The sequence below is a fragment of the Diorhabda sublineata genome, chromosome 4, assembly GCF_026230105.1.
Source record: "Diorhabda sublineata isolate icDioSubl1.1 chromosome 4, icDioSubl1.1, whole genome shotgun sequence".
Classification (NCBI taxonomy): Eukaryota; Metazoa; Arthropoda; class Insecta; order Coleoptera; family Chrysomelidae; genus Diorhabda; species Diorhabda sublineata.
The window spans coordinates 24,356,604-24,382,223 of record NC_079477.1 but is presented as its reverse complement, the minus strand read 5'-3'; the positions used below and the strand labels follow the sequence as shown (position 1 = coordinate 24,382,223).

General features: G+C 31.5%; 2 protein-coding genes and 1 non-coding gene across 5 annotated transcripts; 1 reads left to right on the top strand and 2 right to left on the bottom strand.

Moving 5' to 3' along the window:
* Positions 1-804: 804 nt before the first annotated feature.
* Positions 805-18,796, bottom strand: LOC130443258 (peroxisomal acyl-coenzyme A oxidase 3-like). Of its 3 annotated transcripts, none has more exons than XM_056777798.1 (11): positions 18,559-18,796; positions 12,691-12,835; positions 12,245-12,406; positions 12,037-12,186; positions 7,292-7,439; positions 7,018-7,189; positions 6,661-6,955; positions 4,719-4,841; positions 4,116-4,470; positions 2,636-3,075; positions 805-1,101 (listed from the first exon to the last, which is right to left on the bottom strand). In XM_056777798.1, exons 2-11 carry the CDS (start codon positions 12,823-12,825, stop codon positions 982-984), a joined length of 2,100 nt encoding a protein of 699 aa, XP_056633776.1. In that variant the 5' UTR covers positions 12,826-12,835; positions 18,559-18,796; the 3' UTR covers positions 805-981. The 3 variants fall into 3 exon arrangements, with proteins under 3 accessions (XP_056633776.1, XP_056633775.1, XP_056633777.1); XM_056777797.1 differs by lacking the exon at positions 18,559-18,796 and adding an exon at positions 13,062-13,138; XM_056777799.1 differs by lacking the exon at positions 18,559-18,796 and adding an exon at positions 13,058-13,124.
* Positions 18,797-20,663: 1,867 nt separating this feature from the next.
* On the top strand, positions 20,664-23,695 carry LOC130443200 (uncharacterized). The gene has a single exon (XM_056777717.1). The coding sequence runs from the start codon at positions 20,790-20,792 to the stop codon at positions 22,965-22,967; it is 2,178 nt and encodes a 725-aa protein (XP_056633695.1). The 5' UTR covers positions 20,664-20,789; the 3' UTR covers positions 22,968-23,695.
* A 170-nt stretch (positions 23,696-23,865) lies between these two features.
* Trnaf-gaa (transfer RNA phenylalanine (anticodon GAA)) lies at positions 23,866-23,938 on the bottom strand. The gene has a single exon. It is a non-coding gene; the product is annotated as a tRNA-Phe (tRNA).
* Between the last annotated feature and the right edge of the window lie 1,682 nt (positions 23,939-25,620).

Below are 25,620 nucleotides of genomic sequence, written 5' to 3'. Positions count from 1 at the left end.
TAAAAATTGGAAATCAAATTCCAGTTTTCTACCGGTTTTACCAGGTTATTTCCACATTTTTCCGGTTGAAATTTCATGAATTTATTACACTTTTATTATGATGAAGATTTATTTTAGAAAATACAAGTACATTAGCACAACCAAGTTATTTTTTTAATTTAACCAATTCTTGCTCCACTGCTGCAAACTGTTTTTGAGAGTCTTCAAGGATTTTTGTTTTCTTTCCAGTTTTTCCTAGTTTCTAGCAAATCTTGTGATTTTTTGTACCGTGCCGTACCTTGTGTAGGCATTCCTCATAGAGAATCGTACATTAATCCTTGGTCTATAAGTGATTCTTCTTCTGAATTTTCAACCAAAATCTCCTTATCGACAGAAAATACATTATCTGCTGTCTGTTTTCGATAATTTCCATACAAAAATCATCTAATCTATCCCATCTGGAATAGTTTTTCATGTCATTTAGAGAGATCCGTAGAAACGACAAAGTGTGTTATCCGAACAAAAGCTAATAAAAGAAATACTTTTTATTTTTGAAACACCCACGCGTATCCTACTGACTGCGTCAGTTATGAAAATAAATATCGGTTTTTATAAAAATACATTAAGAACAAATTCTGAACAAAAGCTAATGCAAGACTGAATATACAATGAGTTTTAAAGAATATATAATATTAAAAAAGTATAAAGATGATATGAAGACTTTATTTCTATTACTGCAGCTGTAATGATAAGATGGCCTCATAACTAGTATGATCAACTTACCCCCTACCATCTCATTGTTTATTTCCAATTAATTACTAATTATTTGAGCTGATTTAATTATTTATTTTCAACATAAATCACAAATTAAATAACAGCGTTGAGACCAAAATAACCTTAAAAATACATTTTTTTATATATTCTCATGTACATTATACAAAAATATATATTTTGGATGAAATAAATGCTTTTGTAAATTTGGTGCTTTTCTAATGGATTTTATTAAAGTTTACTGGTCAAATGTGTGCGATTCGAAGGGTCGTAAGAAATTTCGTGCCACCACGTTGGTCTTAACATACTTCGAGGATTTCCCATTAACAATTTCTGTAGATTTTCATACAACTGAAATAAAGAAATCATTTAAATCATTTAGTCCAGTCAACAAGTTCAAAAAGGTGAAAAATAGAAATAAAGGCAATAAAAATATTGGATTCAGAATCACCACTAAATTGCATTTAGTTTTTCGTTAATAAGTCGAAAAATATTGAGATTTAAGCAATTTTGAAAAAAATCGCGAAAAGGAAGAAAGTTTCCGACAAAAAAAAGTCTCAACTCCCGGAACTTCATTTTCATTATTTATAATTTGACGTTGTAAATAGGGATCCGCGTCGGCGTTAAAGACAGTTCGTCAGATGAAACCTCAATTTCCCGGGAGGAAACTCTTCCTCAGGAAGTGGTATTCGGCCTCAGTTGAAGTATTTTAATAACTGGTACTCAAATGGTGAATTCACAACATGTAGAACCACGGAAAAAAATACAAAGAAAGGAAACTGATGGAAATTACTGAAGAAGGAACGAGTAGGTAGAACAAATTTAAATAAAAAGAAGCTTAATTTTTTAATATAACCAAACAGGAATCTGTTTTATCCTATTCGTTCAGTTCCCCAAAATAAATAGAAAATACGAATTTATATGAAAACTATCATACAAAATTTGTTAAAAATGAAAGAAAATCGATAAAGATAACCGGAATTTTTGTGAGAACAATAAAAAAGGCAATGGAATATATAGGGAATATAAAGAAATAACATCACAAATTTACTAAAATTTATTTTGATTTGAAGTGTAGATAGATAGAGGACGTTTTAGCAATGAAGCTGGGGTTTTATTATCTCGAATGAAGTGGGAGGTCGATAACAAATTAATTTCTTCACTGGAATGTTAGAATAAATAAATCAGATGTGACTACTGTGCCACAATACGTGAACAAAGGGATATTCGAAATGTTTGAAAAAATCGTAACAAGCCGAATAGCTTGTTACAAAATTCTAGTATCTTCTAACACTTGAAAAAGTCGATCTCCTATAAAATGGAGAGTTCTCCCTCAAAAAGAGTGTGAGTCACGCGACTAGTGAGAGTCCCTTTTTTATATTTGAAAATAATTTGACGTAAATCGAGATTTAATTTTTTTTGTTTTTGATTCAGGCCAATTCAGTTTTTTTTTTTTGGTTTAACTTTCAACAACGAAATCACTGTTGTGACAACGTAGTCTCGAACCCAGTTTATTACAACTAGTGTTTCATTTTTAACACAACAGAACTCGATTATTTCAAGTGTTAACAAGATGCTAGAATTTTTTCAAATTTTTAAATTATAATTTCATGTAATAAAAAAATTATTGCGCGAAACCCTAATTTCAAGGTCAAATTAAAATTATAAATAATGAAGATACGAGTTCCGGATGTTTGGACTTTTTTATCGGAAACTTCTTCCTCTTTAACAAACTTTTTTCAAAATTTCTTAAAAATTAATATTTTTCGAATTATTAACAAAAAACTAAATACCATTTTGGCATCAAAATATTTTTCTACAAGTGATACCGAATCCCAATTTTCGAACTTGTTTACTGGACTAATTACTAATGAGAATTTCATACTTTTCCGTCGGAATTTCCTAGTACAGAATGTACGACATAATCCGGAGGTGCAAGACCATCAATAACACTCAAAGCATCCGGTTTCAATCGTTTACAAATATCCAATACAGCATCTTTGAACACCTGAGAAAATTCTGGTCCTCTTGTATATCCTCCTTGATAAAAATAGACCAAATGTTTATCCAAACACGAAAGACCATACAAAACACCCAAATTGTGTAGAGTTAATCGAAGAGTCTCATCAGCAGAAGACGTTTTGTTCCAGAAATATCTAAGAGCCGTGTATTCACCGTATGATTTAGATAACACGGCTGCTCTATAAACTTGAGACTCGTTACGCGCCGTGAATTTATCTAAACCGTTGCGGATCACTTCTTCTTGTTTTTTATGCATCTCGTTAACCATATACAGGATAAGCCATTCGTAGGAATTCATTACAACTGTAATAAAAAAAATGTGCTACATTGAAATTTATATTTACATTCTTTATTTTGTACAAATATAACAAATTATTTGGGTGACTAAAACTTGACTGAGTCAGCCGTTTGTGATACATTCCATCGGTGTAACCGTATTATTAGCAATAGAGGAGATGTTGGGTTGAATATTAAGACGGAGGAAGAGAGAATGAATGTATTTGAAAATATATGGATTAAGGTCAAACTGAATTGCCAGTAGTTTGTGTAATTTACAATATTATCAACTGTATGCAACCTCTGGACAGTTTCTCACCAAAATTCTATCTGTATGTAACTACGTATATAACATCACACAATAAGTCTAGTGACTGACACATAGATGGCGCTGCCATTGTCAAATCCATATGACGTTTACGAAGTACCAACTTTCAAATATCTATGTGTTTTTTATTTTCATTAACCAGAAAAGAAGTGAGAGCCATTTAAGTGAAGTTACTTTTGTGATTTCTTAATGAAAAAAAAAATAGTATCCGAGCTCAGCAATGGCAAGTGTTATCTGGATTCTGCTACATCGATGAGAACCATTTGTTATTGGTTAGCTTAATTTAAACGTGGTTGTGCAGACACCTATGATAATGAACGTTTTGGTAGTCCAGGTTACCATTGGATATTAACCCAGTTGCTCCCACGGTGTTTTCCCGGGACTTCTTCGATGATGTTGGAACAGTGATATTGGATATTAACCCAGTTGCTCCTACGGTGTTTAACCGGGGCTTCTTCGATGATGTTGGATGAGTGACATTGGATATTAACCCAGTTGGTTCTACAGTGTTTTCTCGGAACCTCTTCGATGATGTTGGATATTAACCCCGGTGCTCCTATGGTGTTTTCCCGGGAATTTTCCCCTCTGTATTTCGATCTGTAGGTTCTTATATTTAAGTAACTTCTCTGTTCCTTTTTGTATCATATTGTAGTCCGATGGGTTCGCTACATCTATCAATCTATCCGGTTAGTTTGCTAGTATCTTATTATCATTATTTTTCCTACAAATTAATACTTACACTCTTTATTTTGTACATCGCTAATGTTCCTAATTGTACATTGTCTGGTTCTAATTATGGCGTGGTGTTTGAAGAATACGCAGCTACCTAACGGTGTAGATAACTCGTCGCCGGATAGTACGGCCTGCCATTGTTTTAGTAACCAGTTGCTGGTTTGTTGTACCAAAACGTTATTATCCCCTTCGTATGTGACGCAAGGATCATTTGTATTGCGTATATCGCCCAATCGGGCGGCTTTTAAGAAACCGTGACCGCCGCAAGCTTCTCTGCATTCTTGTGCGGCGTCTCGACACGACCAAGATAAAAGTGGTTTGGCGGCGGATACTAAAGCATGTGTTTCAGATACTATTTCACTCTAAAAACAAACAATACTACTGAACACACTGTTTACATTAGCACTACACTAACACTCACAATTACACTATCTAGCGCACGTTTTTATATCTAAGTTATCGTCTTCAGAGACAATCTCCGAAGACGATAAGGTGGTTGTCAAAACGCGCGTCCGACAGTGTAATCGTGAGTGTTGGTGTAAACAGTGTGTTCAGTACGAATATCATCAAATTTTCTAGAAAGTTATATATAATACTGATATGAACTTACTAAATTTTGTAGTTCATCAGATGTCGTAGATTTTTCTACGGCAGATAAATAAGTTTCTGTAAATCCGTTTACGAATACTCGAAGTACAGCCGCTGCAGACATATGTGGAAATAGCCTCCATTGCTATTAAGCAAAAAAAACCTTTTTAGATATTACAAATGAGAATCTAAATATTATCTACGGTTCCATTTAAATAAATGACCATTTTTGATATTCCCATGACAGTTTCCCAAAACCCCATAAAATCATAGTCTTAAAAAAATAAGAAAACAAAATTAGAAGCATGGAGTAACACGCCAGGTATGATAAAGAGAAATTTCCCTTTTGTTTCACCAATTAGTCCCTTTCATAAGTAGAGATGAGCTAAGATGACCTATTGGTAGGGTCGCTGAGCACTATCTGGTGAATTACCGACTGAAGAACATCGAAGAAATTCCCGATTGCTCCTGTCGTTTTTACAAGGCACCAAAATAAAGGCTAAAGACGGAAGATGTAAGGAGGGTTGGACGTCGAGGTGACCTTATGATCCAAAAGTTCTTAACCGACTCGGTAGTCTCCACCTTCCTTCTACTTTGGTTTCTCCGAACCACTGATGTTGCTTCATTTGAGCTAGGTGTCATCAAAAGCACCACACAAAGTTTCGACATCGAAAGATGTGCGGGTAGTGGATTCCGTTTCCTCAAAACCCGCGGGGTGGATTGTAAGAAAAGGATTTGTAATGGTCCCCACACCTGTAGGAATGTCTCCTGTCTTCCCGCGAGCATTGTTCTCATTACCTGATTAGGGCTAAAGTTCCGTCTCTAGGCACATTTTTTGTCCATCTAAATTTGATTTTCAGAAAAACCAACCAACATATGAGTGTTGTAACACTTGAGACTGACCTCAATATCTCCATTTTGTATTTTCACGTTGTTCAGTTATGTTTACCTTCATCGAGTACCATATTTACATATTAAAATTTATTTTTTAAAAATAATTTGTGCCTCATCCCGAACAAATCGGGATAGACAAATAAATTAGTGAATAGTGAAGTGTTTAGATTTAAGTTAGTGAATAGGTAAGTCTTCGTGGATAATTTAGTGATTAGTGACAAGGGCATAGTTTAGAGTAATGAGTGTTAGTGAACACAATGTTAAAAACCCCAAGAACTGTTTAAATAAATTAGAAAAAAAAATTACACTTTTCTTTCGATGATTTTGTCCAAGTTTAACTAGAACTACGCTCAAACGGTCAATTCATGATACTTTTCAAATAAAAAAAATGAATAAAACGGTCGAATCCCGAACGCATCGGGATAGACAAGTAAACGGCGAATTATTTAGTAATAAATTAGTGAATAGGTAAGTATTCATGGATAATTTAGTGAATAGTGACTAGATTGGTGTTTAGGGCATACTTTAGAGTAATAAGTGTTAGTGAACACAATGTTAAAAACCTTAAGAACTGTTCAAATAAATTAGAAAAAAAAAATTACACTTTTCTTTCGATGATTCTGACCAACTTCAAGTAGAACTACGGTCAAACGGTCAATTCATGATACTTTTCAAATAAAAAAACAATGAATAAAACGGTCAAATCCCGAAAGCATCGAGATAGACAAGTAAACGGCGAATAAATTAGTGAATAGTGAAGTGCTCAGTATTAACTTAGTGAATTGTTAAGTTTTCGTGGATAATTTAGTGAATAGTGAATAGATTGGTGTTTAGGGCATAGTTTAGAGTGATTAGTGTAGGTGAACACAATGTTAAAAATTTCCAAAACAGTTTAAATAAATTAGAAAAAAAATTACACTTTCCTTTTGATGATTTTTACCAACTTTAACTACGGTCAAACGGTCAATTCATGATACTTTTCAAATAAACATAAAATGAACAAAACGGTCAAATGAAAACAACGCTTCTAATACCGAGTGCTCCCACACGAACCACCTAAATGTACTTACATGTAAGGGATACTCAATTATTGGTAATTCATTCATGTTATTGTTTCCTTCGCCGTTCGGTGCGAATTGTTTCCTGACTGCTGCGTATCTCATAGCGATGGTCACTGCACAAATGAGATTATTCGAACTTTCCTGCATGATACCCACTCTACCCATCGATAGATTTTCTAAAGCGGCCCCCAGGATCCTACCCGGATCTTTAAACGAACTTTCGTAGTCACCTTCAGTCGTAACATCGGCAGTTCGATTCAATAAGTTTTCTCTTGGTATCCTGTAGTTTTTGAACAAGACAAACCTGAAAATAAATAAAAATTATTTTTGAGATACAGGGTGTTATTCGTTTGATGAATATTTTACCCGTTGTCTATACCGTTTAAACCAATTTTTTCTCCCATATCGCCTATGGTTATACCAGGAAATGGTAGCATTGTACTTGGATCTCGTACTGGTACGACAAAAGCGTGTAAACCATGGCATTCTCCTTTGGTATATAGTTGGGCAAAAAGTAGTGCGTGCGTGCATTGTTTACCTAAGAAATTTACCACTAATAGATGAAATTTACAAAAATGCGGATTAAAAAATCATTTCTCAAGTGGAAACTAAACATTTCGTATTGCAATTGATATTTTACCTAAGTTTCCTACCCAGCATTTCGCAGCTTCAAAATCTGGTGTATTGATAACGAACTCTTGTGTATTAGCATCGTAAGTAGCTGTGGTTCTCATCTGTTTGGTATTACTTCCATGGGAAATTTCAGTTAAAGCCAAACAAGATAACATCTAAAAATTTGGAGTATAAATGAAACACCTCAGTATTTATTCAATTTATTTTGACAAAACTATTAAGTACCTGGCCCGACCTAGAAAGTACACAATCTCTACAGTATATGTTTCAAAGTTTGAAGACACCACGTTGTTTAGAATTTGTTTGGCAGCAATCAATAGTGAACGTTTTCAATGAATTTGTAAATACTTTTATTTGAAAATCGTCAGCCTCAGCCTCAGATGAACTAGATTCTTCTCTGGGTGAGTAAAATATTGGGTAGCGTAGTTTAAACGAGACCGTGCGATCTGCAAATACCAGCATCGCGACCAAACGAGGAAATAATTCAAGAAATGTTGAATAAAATCCACAAAGCGGTACTGGATGATCGTCGACTGAAAGTGCGCGAGCTAGCAGACATAGTAGGCGTTTCAAAAATTGCGATACATAGGTGCGATAGGTGGAACAAAAGCAGCTTTTTGAAGATGTTTCATAACCATGGATAAAACGTGGGTCCATCACTTGACGACCAAAACAAAAGAACAATCAAAACCATGGATTGAAAAAGGAGAACCGGATCCAAAGAAGACAAAAACCGTTCCATCTGCAGTCAAAGTCATGTCGTCGTTTTTTTTTTGGATGCGCCGGGAATAATTTTCATTGACTACATTGAAAAAGGAAAAACTATGAACGGCGAGCAAAAGCAGCCGCAATAGACTAAGAAGAAGTGTTGTTTCATCAAGACAATGCACCAGCTCACACATCTGTTAGTTCAAAGGCCAAAATTAATTAATTATGCACCCTATTGACCAGTTTTAGCCCTTTCGGATTATTTTCTGTTCCCAGATTTGAAAAAATGGCTCGGTGGTCGAAGATTTTCCAACAATGAAGAGGTTATCTCGGCAGTTAACGGCTTTTGAATATTGCTGGGAAAATTGTATGGAGCTCGAAGGAGATTACGTTGAAAAATATATTTTTTCCACACTGAGCCGATTGAGGCCAATTGCCACTTCATATTGATTAATGCCTTCTGATGTCTATTGACCTCGATTGAAAATAGAATCACGTTTTTTTTGTTGGACAAGGTACTTTTGGGTTAATCCTCGTAGAATTGTTTTTAACATAAATACAAATTGTTTTTTCTTGTATTTAATCAAATCGTTACACGGATTCAACTATTCCTTTTAGTAGAAAAATATGTAAAATAGTGCAAAAAAAAGAAATTTATATTTAATTTTTCGAATTTGAATCTATTCAAGCTAATTTAATTTCATAAAAATAATTCTCTCAGATTAATTTCCAAAGATTTCAATTTCAAAATATGGAACTTAATTTTGAAAAACGGGTTTTATTATAAAAATTTTTCTACATTCGAATGCTCCCCTCCCATAGCCACACACCTTTCCATACATTTTTTCCACTGATCAAAGCAGTGCTGGAAGTCTTCTGTGGTGAGTGCCTTTAGGAGGTTTGCCGTTTTTTGTATCCTCTTCCATCGATTCAAATCGAGTATTTTCACTCGTTTTTTACCCCACCTATCTAGGGCGCCTCCTAGGCGCACAGTCTCGTTATTTAACAGCCAAACCTCGTAAAATATTGTAACTGCCTCAAATAATACCTAGATATTTATTTAATATAAATACTTATTCAAATTGTATTGGGTAGTAAACACTATTTTGTAAAGAAAACAAATGAAACGGCATTTTTATTAATAATAACGATACCCAACACATACCTAACCTAAAACCTCACCTTCGCGCTTCTAATTGCATGACTAAACAAAATAAGTTGATCACGTGACATTTTTAATCTATAGAATATGTCGTCTCTTCTAAAATTGACGTCAAAAACAAATATTACAGAGAAAGAAAGAGTAAATGACATTGTACTATTGGTAGATAGACAAAGTACATGGGTTCACTACTATCTATCTCTTTTTACTTTGTTTTGATTGGTTTTTATTGTACAGGGATAAGAAAGGAATAAAGGAAAGGAATAAAGAAACATCAAGTAGTATACCGATGTCCTTTCCCTCTCTATCAGCAGTTCGTGTCCACTTAAACAAACTTTCGTACCTCGCTCTCCCTCTCTATCTTTAATATTTATCAGTGCAAAAACATGAGCAATAAAACGAATTGTCAAAATCAGCTGATGCCCACTTCAAAATGGCCGGGGTAAACAAATACTTTTAACGTAAATTTCTGTGTAGTTTGTGAAGTTATTTGTTGGATTTTAGATCTTATTATTTTCAGTTTTATTTCCAAATTTTTTTATTAAATAGTTGCTACTTGAAGAAGTATGAAATTTTCTCGGACAATATAGACTGCAAAACAAATTTATTGGAAACTTGTGGAAAATAAGCAGGATTCTAACTAAGGATCTTTTCATCTAATAAAAAAAGGCGCAACTGCACCTAAAGCTTCAAGTTTAAACTTTTACCTTTTATAACCACTGGGTTATCACTTTGTAACCTCAAAAAGTACTCACTCTGGTTTGATAAACTTGAAGGCAAAAGTGTCCAAAAAACTCACGAAATTTAAGCTCAAAATGTTGTAAATTTTGCAAATAGCTTGAAAGCTTACTTCCTTAAAAACTAACACGGGTACATACGAGAAAATCGAATGTTTGCCCCACGGCCGCCATTTTCTTTATGAAGATAGATTGCGAAATTCCTGGTTAGTTGTCCCATGAGTCCCATAACGAGAAAACAAATAAAAAAAATCTACCAAAGAGAAATATTTCGATGTGAGTAATTTATATTTGTTATTATAGAAGGATTCGTTTTATCTTTCGATTATAAAATTAAGGTTAAGAATTTTTGAAATTTAGCGAAAATTAATGAAAAATTGTCTATGGTGAAAGTAAAACAGAACCTCAGCATTCATTAAATCATTCACGAATATACAGGGTACTTCCTATAATTATTATATATTTAAACAAAATATTTAATAATATCCCCCCCCCCCCCGATAAATATAATACCAAAATGGAACATGTAATTTTTCTATTTTTTTTATCGAAGCCTACATCAACACAAAATACACTATAATTTATTTCCGGACCTGATAGTCTTATCACAATGTGGTTAAGCTGATATAATGATTCCAATAAAAAAAATACACATACACTGTTATATAATAAATAATATAAAACAATGGTACAAAAAGTATTTAATATTTATTTTATGATAAATAAGCCCACATGTTAGACTGTTGAAATTTATTGATACTTAACCACACCACGCATAATGGTGTCATCAATACAATAATAACCTCAAAAAATACAATATCACAGTTATGCTTTAAGTTTTTATGAAAATAAATATAATAACTCATCATTAATAGAACTACAAAATGAGTGGCTTCTTTCACTTATGGACACTTGGACCTAACCTAACCGTATAGTTAAACGTGGTTTATATGCTAAACCAAGGTTATATTTATCCTAACCTAAAAAAAAAAACTTTTAATCTTATCCCTATGTTTTCATAAAAAGTTGACTTAGTTTGTAAGATTTTACAATTGACATATTTGATAAAATATTATTAGAAGATGATCTCGACCTATTGGAAGTTATTGATATGAGATTTCCAAACATTGACAACTCGATTTCGCCTCTTAAAATTTACGGTTTTGTATGTTCTACAACTTGCTGCGGAGGATTGAGTGTTTCATAATGACGACTTCGTGGACTACCTGCTGTGCTGTAACACAAACTACCATTTATTGTTACTAGGAGTAACTTATCTCGATACACATTCCATTTCCGAGCACCTATTCTTATAGGAAACGAATCAGAAATCAAAAAATGGCAGCAAGTTCTGACTAATTCACTCCAAGGTTATGTTTGCGTCCCGGCGGCCATTTTGGTGTCATAAACGAATACCCTATATGGACTGAACTAGAGAATAATGTGAAGATCTATTATTTGCTTCGTTGTTTGTATGTGAATCCGCCATGTCGCGATATAATTTTGATGTTTGAATACTTTTTTATAAAAACTACACATGATCGACAAAAGAAAACGATTTTAATAATGAAAAACTATTAAGAAACGGGAGAAACAATGAAAACAATGCTGCCCGAAAGTTATGTTTGCCTCCCAGAGGCCATTTTGGTATCATAAACGTCAAAATCTTGGAATACCCTATACGCCGGCAACATAACCTAAAAATATGCGCCCTGAAGTTATTTATTTTTATTTCTAGTCAAATTTTCCGTAACAGAAAGTTACATTTTTTACTATGGGTTTATTATTTTTTTTGTGCTAGTTTAAGCCATTAGAATTTCACATCTAATATGTTATAAAAATTTCCGGAATTTAAGCACAAAAAAACAACTTAAGTTATGTAATTTCTTGTTATTTCTTTTTATTAATGTATTTTTCAATATTTTCAATATTTCCAAATAGCGTCATTCAATAATAATTTCAATTATATAAAATAACAGATGTTTTACATCTTTACCAGGTAGACATTTTTCCCAGTTACTGTCATATGTCACATGGAAGACTTCATGACAAATGACATAAGTCAGTTGTGCCTTACTGTACGTACAACGAACAATATAAACTAAAATTTTATTTATAAGTGAAATATATGTGGTAAATACTTACCTTATTTCCCTGATAAGCGTACTGACTGTGTCTTTCTGTTCCTAAAGTTACTATAGTGTTACTAAAAAGTCCTTGACCTAAAGCTAATTTTATAGAAACATCTGGAAAAGTTATAGCTATAGCTTGATTGCAGGCTAATTGTAATTTGGTCTGAAAAATATTTTTTTTTTCTTTATTAGCAATACTTTCATACATAAAAATAAATTACCCTTTGTTTATAAGCCATTTTATTTAAATCACCCCATATGAAATCATATGACAAATATTTTTTTAACCGTAAAGCTGTTCGTCTTTGTTTTTCGTCTGTATTGGCTTCTACTTCCAACCTCTTGAATAATGGATCTTTTTCCAAAGTTTTCCATACCAATAACTGAAAATTTTTATATCAAATATAAGTTTTTCTTCAACTACCATGGGAATATTTTTTATACTACAACCGCTTTTAGGAATTTTAAAAATTCATTTCATTGCTATGGTGACTATACTTCCGCGGAGTTTAAGTGTCATCTGTCATTTAACTTGTATATAGTAAAATTGTAAATTCCCATGAATAAAATCTGTTTATAAAAATTTTGTCAAAATTACTGAAATTTGGTTAATCTTAACAAGAACACCAAATAATTAAACCACAATGTAAAAATATATCTGACTCACTTGCATTTTCAACATTTCCGCTTCCTCAAAAAATAATTTCAGTTTCCACCAATCGAATTTAGCTTGTTTCCTATAGTGAGTTAATGGACCGATAGGCAGATCTTTGAATACTAACTTGTTATCTTCGAGATCCATTTTTTAGTTTCTGAAACAAGAATTAAATAGAAATTAAAAAAAAATTACCTAAATTATGTTTGTCTTCGTCTAATAGTATCGTCCATCACATGTCAAAATGTCGAAAGCACGTGTACCAAAATATATTTTTTATATTAAATCAAACTTTTATCACGCCATAATAAAATTTTCAAATTATTTAGTCAAAATATCTATGAGTTTAAATCTTTGTTATTATTACAACACAATCTACCTACAACTATCACATGTTCCCCAATGTCTATGCTTAGATTTTGCTTCTTAGCAAAAAAATATACAACAATGGCCGACATACTTGGAATTTGTATTTGATAGTATATGAGCCAGCTACTAATTTATTTAGATATGAAATAAATTTAATTTTCAAATAATTGTGTATCTACTGAATCTTTAAATCTTTTTACCTCAGAAAAACTGAGTTGTAAAACTTGTTTTTTTACAAGTTTCGTTTTTGATGGCATCTCATTTTCTTTTGTAGATAGACCGCCTTTTTTTCCTTTCAGTACCATCTACTTCTTAAATACAACAATGCTTTTTTTCCGGTACTAATTCTTGAGCTTCAACTACAGTTTTTCTCGTAGCCCACTATGGGTTTTTCTCGGAGACTTGTAACTCTCGAAAGTGCCACGTAAGCTTGACCGGATGTGAATAATGTTTGTAATGTAATGTTTATTTTCCTAATTATTTCTGTATTTTCCGGATCAACCTTTACTTTTTGCACTTTACCAATAAAACCATTAATATTTAATTATTTATTTATTTTTTTTTTATTTCATATCATTTGGTATATCTAGAAAACTGGACTGAAAAAATGTAATTGGCCTCCTGTGACGTCACAAGACCCTACGTCACACTGCGTCACTATAACTATCTATCTCGCACTCATTGATTTCCCTATACTTACTACTACTAACCGGCCTAATACACCTACTGGACTGAAATTGCAAAATATTTTAGTTTTTCCGTGATTTATACATTAAACACTAATTGTATTCAAATTTGAAATATACCGAGTTTATACAATGCTTGCTTGGTTACTAAAAATACAGGCTTCTAGTCTAATCCACAACAAACTTATAGGGATTCGATAACGGCCTGAACTGCTTCGAGAAAATGATGGTACGGCCGCTTTTTTTTGCTGTATTTGGCGGGGGCAAGATATATTGTGTTTTACCCTGATTCGATTCATAAACGCATTTTTTTGATATTATGGTTAATCTTCCAATTTGTAATGTATAAATTTTAAGGTACAGAGCTTGATATTAATTAGTCAAAAGAATATTCATTAAAACGTTTCGTTTTTAACCAAATCTTTATTGAATATTATACACGGTAAGATGAATTTCGATTTTATCAACGCAAAAAGTGTCACTTACCTAGAAAACAAATTATTTTTACAGCAAGCGCCCATTTACTATAAAGTTTTGAAATACAAATTATCAGACTGAATATATTTAAAAGTCAGCATTGATGTTTATGTGTTCTAATAAGTGGTGCATTATTTATTTTTAAAGGGACCGTTATCAAAGACAGAAGTTTGATAATGGGGAATTCCAAAATAGGTATAAACAGACAGGTATAAGTGTAAATATCCACTTTAAAAATAGGAAAAACCAAATTATTGAATCAGCTGAAGAGTCCAATTCATTTTTTTATTATTCTCCTAGTAACCGTTATACAAATATATGATATTTACAACAAAAATTAAAAATAATACGTTAACTAATTTTATTATATCGAAGTTACTATTCGTAAATGACAAGTTTGCGCATTGTCATGATAGAACAGTTCTATATATGTTCATTGCAAAAAATATGTATATTTATATAAAAGAATGGTGTACTTTAGGGAAATAATGCCAAAAGTAAGATTGAGGATCGGAATAGGAAGGGAGAAAATGTCCTGGCTGCGAAATATGAAGCAGTGGACAGGAATAAATAGAAGAAAAAGAAGACAAGTTTATAAAAGCTATAAAAAGTAATAGGTTATATTATAATTGCTGCAAAACGCCGAAACGCGTCTAATTAATTGTAACAGAAGTTTTAAAAAATCAAGAAATACAAGAAAGTGGGCGAAACTGAGTTATGGGAAGATCACTCGATGTTCTATCTGATTAACAACAAATACCAATATAGAATCGTTTGATTGTAGGTTATGTAACAAAAATATAGTGTCAAATAATATGTAATTGTATTTTTGTTGTAGTTTTTTCCTGTGCTATTTCTAAATACATGATTACTTGAAATAAATGAATATTTTTAGCTCAACTATATCAAAATGGCCTTATAAAAAACCTAGAGATGGCAGTAGTTTCTTAAAAAGTAGCACTGTATTAGAAAGTACACAATTTGCAAAGTTTCACAAAAATACTAATTTTTGCACCGTTTCAATGAATGAAACGTCGATCTATCACTTAACACCCAAAAAAAAAGAAGAATCAAAACAATGGATTGAAAAAGCAGAACCGGCTCCAAAGAAGGCAAAGACTGTTCCATCTGCACGGAAGGTCAATGCGTCAGTTTTTTGGGATGCACGGGGGATAATTTTCATTGACTATATTGAAAAAGGAAAAACTATCAACGGCTAGTATTATGCGACGTTTGAGCGAATAAATCAAGCAAAAAGGGCCGCATTTGGCCAAGAAGAAAGTGTTTTTTCTTCAAGTCAACCCACTAGCTGACATATCCGTTATTACAATGGCCAAAATCAATGAAAGAAAGCTATCTAATGCACCCTATTTGCCAGATATATTTTTTTCCAAAATTTTTGTGTTTTCTTCGAAGGGCCAGGTATTTCTGAGACCATCCTCGTACAAGATAGAAGCATGGATATAAAATTAAAACCACATAACCTAACTTTCTGGTATTTAGAAAAAAATATTATTACGGTACAGTTAGTTACAACTCCAGCGTCGTGTAAATAAGTATATTTTAGGTTAAATTTTTAATTTTACGTCTCCCTTCCAACAACCCTAAAACCGCCCTCTTATTGAACAGATTATTTCAAAATATAGACAATAAAGATTACGTTTGAACATTATAATCCAGTTTTTTCAAAAAAAAAATGTGTTATTTCAAGATAACTACGTACTAGTAACAAACTAATTACCGAAAATGGATTTTTATAATTTACGTTCGTGGTTAATTATCGACGCAGTACAATAAAACACTGGTGTGACCAATGACAACAGGGAAACCAAATAAATTACTTATCAGATCACGTTACCCACAATTTTTTAGCTCTACAATCTAAGTTAGAATGTCCTTGTTAGGCTGATATAATTAAATGATATCCAGTAGACCATGTGATATAATTTATAAATTCGTTTCTATATATTTCTGGCACATTAAACTAATATTATAAAACCGATATTTACGGATCCATTTCTGTCAATAATCACGATAATTAATATTTTATTTCAACAATTAGCAATGACTTATTGTATATTTCGAAAAGCAATGATATGATAACCCATTCATTTAGCGAAGTCATTAGTTGAAAGCAACAAAAATAAGACTCACTAAATCGTCTACTTCTACTGCCACCTCATGAAAATAAAAGAAACTTTATTAAGTAAAAGTACTTGTGGAAATTGTACCTGCCTATTGGTCTTCATTTGGCAGTGTTACTAACACTATCTAATAGATCTACAAACATTCTTACTAAAGTTGGATGGACGCGCCGGGTACAATTTTTTTAAAATCTTTGTAATGTTTACAACTTTCGTCACCTCGTTTTATAGAAGATTCGAAGAAACTTGTTCGTTTACGGTAATTTAAAGATTTCTAGAAAAGAATATTCTAGAATGTGAGGAAAATATATATAAAACGAGTTTCCACCAGACGCAAAGTCGGTGAATAATAATAGTAAACGCATTGTATGGGTAGCAGCGATGTCTTGAAAGATTTCAGGCTTGAACTCGTCCAAATTTCGAGGTTTGTGGTTAAACACACAACTCCTAAAGCACCCCCACAGAAAAATATTACACACTAATAAATCGGGAGACTTTGGAGGCCAAGAACAGTTCTAAAATGTGAAATAACCTCTCAAACTTATTCCTGGTTCAAGCCAAATATATACGCAAAATCCGTTGTTATACAATGAGCATTTTGTAGGTATAGAATCATGATTCTTCATACGTCTAAGTTTACCGATTTTGTTAAGGCTTAAGACAGCTTAATATCGATCAAAAAATGCGTAGCTGAGTGACTACCTCACGAAACAAACAAATCCATTTACTCAACAGGGAAATATTAAATGAAATGACCTCTTACGTAGAGCAGAGCTATCTCCACCATGACCACTTCTGACTGACTACTTCGTACTTAACTGTCATTGATAACTGTCACATTATACCAATCTTTGAAATCATATCTATCTAAATACAAATTTTTAACACTGTTTCTTAGTCCAATACATTTAATACATTCAGTAAATTAGACCAGTTGAATAGCACACCTTCCTTCTGATTCATGTCGTTGCAATATTATCATCCATACGAGAGACACTAACGTGTTCTGCGCACTCTTTCTATGACCCACTCTATAATCTCATCGGTGTAAAATACGTGGTATAACTTGAAAACGTAATATGCCTAGTTCTCTACCTTACTAACATTTCAAATACCCCCGTATAAGTTTGTCGTCACAATAAGATTTTATTTTAATGGGGAATCTCTCAACATGATGAAGTTATTGTAAGTGGAAGACAATATAAGTAAAGTACAGTAAAGACGTAAAATAGTGCTTGGTGAATCATATTTTACTAACCAGTCCAACAATCCATCTTGTAAACCGATAAAATCAATAGAAATTTCTTTAACAAGATATTTTTTTGTGAAAACATTGTAGAATACCTAAAACTTTTTATCACGAGCCGCCACTGTGTGCTTTAGTTTAATCATAATTCCATTATAAAGCAACGTTATCGGCAATTTTATCTACCATTTAATTTATAACCTCACTTTTTATTACTCCCTGTATACCACATTGTCATCAATGAAAGATTTATTGAAAATTAAAAATATTGTTGGTTTTACGAATGATCTGTAAAAGTAAATCATTAAAAAAATTTTAACAATAAATTTATTGATTGGCCCATTTGAAAAGCAGATGTTCTTATTAAAACAGAACGAAAATAAATATTTATTTCTCAACCAATTGATATACACTGCCGTTCCCGAAGTTTTTTTATGTATATACTTCAAAATCTTTAAATAAATTACGAATGAAGACCGATTTCGAACATAAACTAGTAGAAACTTGGAAAGTCTACAAGAAAATAAAAAGAAAAATCAATCAACCATTTCAATAACTCCGATTGGCTTTTTATTTACATAAAACTGTGAATTTTAGTAGTTCTTTGATTGTGCTCTTTAAAAACTAAATTATTATACTGCTACTATATTAAGTAAACATTTATTTAACTTTTAATATAACGATTCTTATAATCACCCTGTAAAAATGAATTAATTTTTTTTCTTAAATTTATTCGAAAAAAGTCTATTTTAAACTTATTATTGTCATTAGTCTAAAAAAAGGAATGAACCGTTCGGCTTTTCTTACACTTTTATTTTTTTATTTTAAAAAATTCATTGTCTATTATAGACGTAGAAAAAATGTAGTATAATTTATAAATAAAGTATTAACCAAAAATATACACCAGTTATCTTGAGTCAATATGAATAGAAATAGAAAAACACCCATATAACCTCACCTGATCATTCACACGTGCAAATTTTAAATCACGCTATCAATAATATTAAAATTGAGTAACTTGTTGCTTCCGAAAAACTCGTATTCGTTACGAACTACTCCACCCCAATTTAGTAATTAACGAGTAAATAGATACACACTGCACGACGCACTATTTGTTACCTACTGAATAAAACCGACGGAATTGGAGCCATACCATCACGGATAGAGCTTTGCCGGCTTTCAGTCAGATTCAGGAGACCGATTATTTAACGTTCAAAACAGAGTCGGATTCGAACTATCAATCGATTCTTAGCTACAAGCAAAAGTAGGCAGAAAGGTCCCCAAAGTAAAATTTATCATTTAAAAATAACTGATCTTTTATGGGCCTAATATTGTAGAAGCTACGAATTCACTACGTAAATCCGCGTGGAATCCACGAAAAATAAAACAATTCATTCATTTCACTATTGCTATTATTAATATGAAAGGAATGAAAAGTTCGATCAGAAAAATCTATATTTATGCTTTCTATTGAATAATGAATTAAATTTGTACAGTAAAACGTAACAAGAATAGATTTACTGTTTTTCCTATTTTTGATTCAATTTTCAACTATCGATTTTTTAATACGACCCTGCTTATCGCCAAATTTGCACGTGTTTAGCTTTGGTCACGTGCTTTCCCCACAATGCAGGACTATTGTTATCTTTCTCTGGCCCGTTAACAATCTTTTTGCCTCCATCACTTGGCGGTGTTGTCGGCTTTTATAAATTTTCAAGTTCTATTTGACATTAAATTTAAATATTACGCTGTAGTAGTTGAAATGATAATAATATAAATCATTTTGTTTATTTTAAGTCGTTAAACTGGATGATATATTATTTTTTGTGCTAATTAACACAGCAAATCCTTTGAATATATATTTTCATTTCGGTCCATAAAATTATACTTAACCTAATATTATGATTTAATGAATTACGTATACGTTCGAGTTGGAGTAAAATAATTATAATTCAAAACATACATTTTATATTAATTAAGTAAATAATTCATATCTATTGACAGATATAAATGACTTTGACTTTTTACTCGATTTTATATCTGTTCTGATAAAAAATTAGATTCCAGATACAGGTAGAAATTAACGTTTTTTAGTTCAATAAAGAACCAAATAGGTTGAAACGTCAATTTTTACCTGTATTTTCATTTTGGAAAACAAATATAATAAATCAAGATTTATTAATTGTTGAATAGGCAACCGCGCTTTCCGGGCTTAGTTTTAGTTTCAGTTCTTGTTCTCAATATGGTTATGCTTCTATGTTTGAATTAACTAATTGATGAATTATAATAATATAATAATGAATATGATAATGAATTTTATTTTCGGTCCTAGCCTGATGTTACTATGAACATTTTCAATAATTTCAAGTTACATTTTTAAAGTGATGTTTTTAAATTACATTATGTATTAAGAGTTCACTAAAATGACCTGTCTAAATCTAAATTAGGAATTAGGTCAACTGAATTTGAGGAGTGGTGGGAGTTGGTGGTAGTTTTGTCATGAGATCCATAGAGGCGTATTTTTGCTTGCTACGCTTTAAAAAAAGCTCCATTTGATTAAGGATTAATACAGTATTTGTAGGGTTATAACTATTTTTGTGGAAAGTATATTTAAACTTTTGTCATTTTAATCAAAATTAAATGGTGGTTAGTTACTTTAGAGGTTTATTCAAAACAGAGTCACGTTATAAGTACTTTTTTCTAATATTGCTAATAAACTATATGATACTACATAAATAAAAAAAATATGATTTTTTAAATACTGTTACATTAAAAAGATGATAATATAAGCATTCAAATAAAATACGGTAAGCTTTCTATTCTTCTTCTTTTTTATTATGAAGGTGTATCTACCAGCACTTTTGTATCAAATAAAAAAAATCAATCAACATCAATTCAAAAGTTATTAATTACTTAACCGAATATGAGTTCTATGTTTATTACACAATTTCAAGTTTAATACATTTACGCTTATTTTCATTTTTTTGAAGTATTTTAATAACAATGGTTAACTGCAAAATCATAGCCATAAAAATTCCCTAGAAATATGGTTAACGCACTGTCTTCAATTGTCATGTCAGTTTTGAATGTTCAAATTTTACTGGACAAGTTGTTAACCTATATTATTAATACATAAATTTAGTTAAAAAAGTTATACGAGAATAAAGTACGTAGTGATTTTTAATTACAATGAGCACACATCAAGAGACACTGGAATGGATTCGAAAATTAGGGTATGACGGTAATTTTCCTGAAAATTTTGATAAAATTTGCAATAGTTCAACGTCGTTTATTTGGGATCAACTTATTCATAACGTCAAATCTAAAATTGAGGTGGATAATATAAGGAACAATATTCTAGTAAACCATTTGAAACAAAAAGGTGTAAATGAAAATCAAACGGATAAATCACAATGTTTTCCAAAAGAAATCAATCTGTATTTGAAGAAAAGAAAGCTAGAACAAACTATCGAAAATATGAATTATTCTATAGCAGGAAAACAAACAATAAAACAAAATCTGATCAAACAGAATAGTATTAAACAGTTCACCATAGAAAAAACAAACCTGAGAATTAAAGAAAATGAGGAACAGGAATTTCTTCTTAGAGAAAAAATGAAAATGCTGGATAAATATGTAGAAGAAGCAGAAGATATTTATAATTTGTCCATGGTTTGTACCCCATCGGAAATCATGGAAACCCATAGTTCCAATGATATTACACACACTTTACAGCAGTGTAAAGAAATGTTGAAAGATAGTATTAAGCAGTTACCTCTATCAGGACGAAATATTTCTTCTGGGGCGATGTATAAACCTCTGCCATCTGCACAAAAAACTGCTAAGAAAAATAACACTTTTGAAAACTACTTTTGTATGACCGAAAAAAAAACTGCCAATAAAATAAAAAATCACATTCCAAAAACAAGAGTCGCTAGTACACCTAAAGTGAGTATAAGATTATTTCCTGAAGATGGTTATAAAATGAAGACAAGACAGAATAAGTTAATAGATTTATCTACTAGAAGAGAATCATTGGAAATGTATGTCGAAGATAATGATGATGAAAATTTTTTGGTTGATCTAAATAAAGCTTCGTTTGTATCAACATTACCTGATTTCAAGCATTCATTCTCTCGATTTACTACCATACAAGATATGAGCGGAAGTAACACAATAAATAGTGAAGTAAGTAACGAAACTTTATTAAAAATGATCCACAAAGATTCGGTTGGTAGTGAAATAACACATTTACTACATAAGTATAGTAGACCTAGTATTTGGAACATTTTTAAATTTCTCGATGATAATATACACTTTGATATATCTAAAAAAATGAATTTCCAAGAAATTAAAATGTCAAGTGATGATAAAAAAAAATCAGTTGAATTGCTAAAACTACAAACTTTGCATGTTGCAACGGAATTAAAACTAATAAAAAGTAACTTTGTGTTGAAGCTTTTAATAGACAAATTCAATAAGAAAAACGAAAGTTTTTATGCTTCTTTACACCATAAAGGTTATTCACAGGATCTAGTGGATAGTTTACAGAAAAAGTTACAATTACACATAGAAAATGTGGGGTTAGACAGTTTACTTGCAGAAATGAAAAGAGAAATCAATGATACTCAAAACTCATCATTCTCAGATATACATGAATTGAATAAATCTTTACGATGTATCAAAGAAGAGGTTACAACTAAAATAAATGATTTAACCAGTTATTTAACGTTAATTCAGGAAATATTCACAGGTATACATCGTATTAGAAATAATTCAATTAATTGTGTCAGAGAAGTAGCTCCGTTTACTAACGATTTAAATTGGTGTGATCCTCTACAAGACAACATAAATTCTAATGAATTAAAAATATTTGAACGATTTCCTTTAGAATATAATAGAAAATTTATTAACACTGATCCTACTTTGAATTATCGAGATTATGATACCGATAAATATTTACTCAATCAAGGAATAGATAACGAGAAACTAGATATGTTAAGTTCGATATTAGGCAGTCCCTTTAGCCCACCAGAAAAAGTCATACACAATATTTTATGTTCTAAAATGAAGTTTAACATTCTGAAGAATATGACGTCCGTTGCAAATAGGACTCCATCTAAAATATATAGTCTTAAGGAGTTAAGAAGTAAAGAATGTACGCTAGAAGCTGCAGAACAACTTAATAAACTAATCTTCTCATCTACATCCAACAAGACGTTATTAGCTGCGGATGTTTCAACGAAAGTGATGAACATGTGGAGTGAAATGCATTTCGGACAGTTTATTTCCCCAAAAATCAAAGTTGATGGACAAGACTATCAACATTTTGAGAAAATATATGAAAGTTATCTCAGTAGATTATAAATAATTATTGTTGGTGTTATACGAGGGATGTTCGTGAAGTTTCGTTCAACCTTTATTTTTTTATTCAAACTTTCGTCTTAGTACATGTTTTCCCATTATGTAACTTGTTTTATTCATTCAATTTAACGTTTCATAATTTCTGAATTGAAACCATAGAACTAATATTAAAGATTGAGTGAGCTTGGAATACGAACTGTTGATAAAGAGAGAAACAACAACTCTCTCTCTCTCTCTCTCTACTCTATTCTGATTGTATTGCCATGACGTCGAACTTTCGAATGGTGGGAACTTACGTGGTGTTCTCTCTAATTTTAATATCTCTATGGCTAAAACACCTAAATAAAATGATAAATTTTGTTCAACTATATCAAAAAAGGGCTTGCGAACGAATTTCCTATAATGAAGATTGTCAATAAATTTGGTAAAACTATTGTATTTAGAAATTTACTAATTTTTCATTATTTCATGCTGAATAACATCACATCAAATAAGAGCATCATATGCCATTTCAAAGTAGCACTACCATGTTCATACAACCGACAGCGTGTCTATAATGGCGCCCATTTTGGTTAATCATAAAATAGTTAGACTCCCGCATGCGCGAAAATGCGATTTAGGCGTTATCTTATAGATATAGAATAATTAAAAGCAATAATCTCATCATTATTTATTAGACCATAAATTTGTAATACAACTTTTGTAATGGATTTGGAAATATATTATTTTATTTTCAATATTTTTTTATTACAATTCATACCTTTCTTATCTATGACTAACTTTATGACTGTTTTATCATATTTCTCAAGTTACCGGATTTTTTCTTTGAATTAATTTCATCAACAATAAAATTATTTACATTTAAATAGAAATTGAATACATTGGATCAAAATAAAAAAAATGCCGAAACCCGGGATCGAACCAGGGACCTTTAGATCTTCAGTCTAACGCTCTCCCAACTGAGCTATTTCGGCTGATACATAATTTAAACAGTAACTATTATATATTGTTATCGTTATTTAATCTTATCAGCACTTAAATATTTCAATAAATATATAATAAATAGCTCAATAATTATGTTCATTCATTAAACATGGTTGAACACAAAACACTATTGAAATCTCACTCAATTTTACATTAAAGTGTAAGCAATTCATACCCTTACATATTTTTTTAACTTTTTTTTATATTTTTTGTGCTAATTTCTTATTTTAGGTCTCTGTTCTATGAAAATCAGTTTAAAATAAAAAATTGACGTTACGACCTAATTCGGTCTTTATTAAAATATATTAGTTAAATTAATTGCGAATTGTTTCTTAGTTATAAATTCAAATTAAAAACAAAAGTTTAATAAAGATTTTTACTTAACATTTTACAAACTTACATGTTAATTTCAACAATACTTCATTTTTACTAACAAGGACAACCTCTATAAAGTATTCAACAAGGGGGTCCGCAAGGCATGCAGCAAGGAACAGCAGCGCAACCAGAGGGTCCACAGGGTTCGCAGGGCCCTCCACAACATGGTCCGCAACAAGCATCGGGCGGGCAACAAGGGGAACAAGGAGGAATAGGGCAAGGGCAGGGACATGGTAGTTGGGGGTACACTGGGATAGGTCTAATGATTTGTGTTGGGCAAGAAGGTTGTCCCAAAGGAACGCATGGTACTGGCATTAACGGAGCACAAGGACAGCTCGCTATGCACGGGATAGGTCGGCAGCAATCAGCCATTTTTAGGAATTTTTTCTAACGTTATTACTTTCACTGACAATTTTGAGTTTTGAATTTTATTGTTTTTGACGTATTAGTGAGTGAATTAATGGTTTCCATAGACATCAGGAACATTTTAAAAAATCAAGGCTACATTTGATAAAGTTTTTTTATTTATGATTGAAGAAAAATCAAAAATATTTCCGAAAAGGTCAAATCACAATTTTAACTAATGAAATTTAATGAAAATCGTGTTCGACTTAACCTGAACATAGCTTACAAAAAGGCTTTGTGTCTGAACAGAATTGTTTCAAACGTCGTTTACTAATTATTCATACATCTCAAAATAGAAAATATACTTAATATAATTCTTAATAGAATTTATGTCATATGCAAACTAAGTTCAATGTTTGTTTTTTGTATTTTCTAAATGACAGTTTAAATCCTAGGATATGTCTATGAGGACGACCATACGTTTAATGATGTTTTTCATTTGAATACATTACGATTAGTTTTTAATTACCAAACTATATGAGAAAATATATACTAATAATGATAATAGTATTGTATAGATTCGTTAATGAGGTGTTTTTGTTTGGAAATTATATTCAGTGATGTTCTCTTTCCGTCATTCATCATTTCACGTTAACTACTGGAGAAAAATTACAACGTGAAAACAGTTTAAAGTGACTGTAGTATTATGTGAGTAATTTTATCATATAGTCGTCAATATCTAAGAGTACGAGCATACGTTTAATTAAGTATGTTTTTTTTTTAATTTTACGAATCTTAAATTATATAATATAATATGAAATAGTATTTAGTAGTTGGAGTAAAGTTTGAATAGTCAAATAGTGAAAGAAATAATTGTTTCTTGTATTAGGGAAAAATGCATTCTAAGCGTTGGCAGCCATGTGACATCGGTATTCGGTGTTGTAAGATTTAT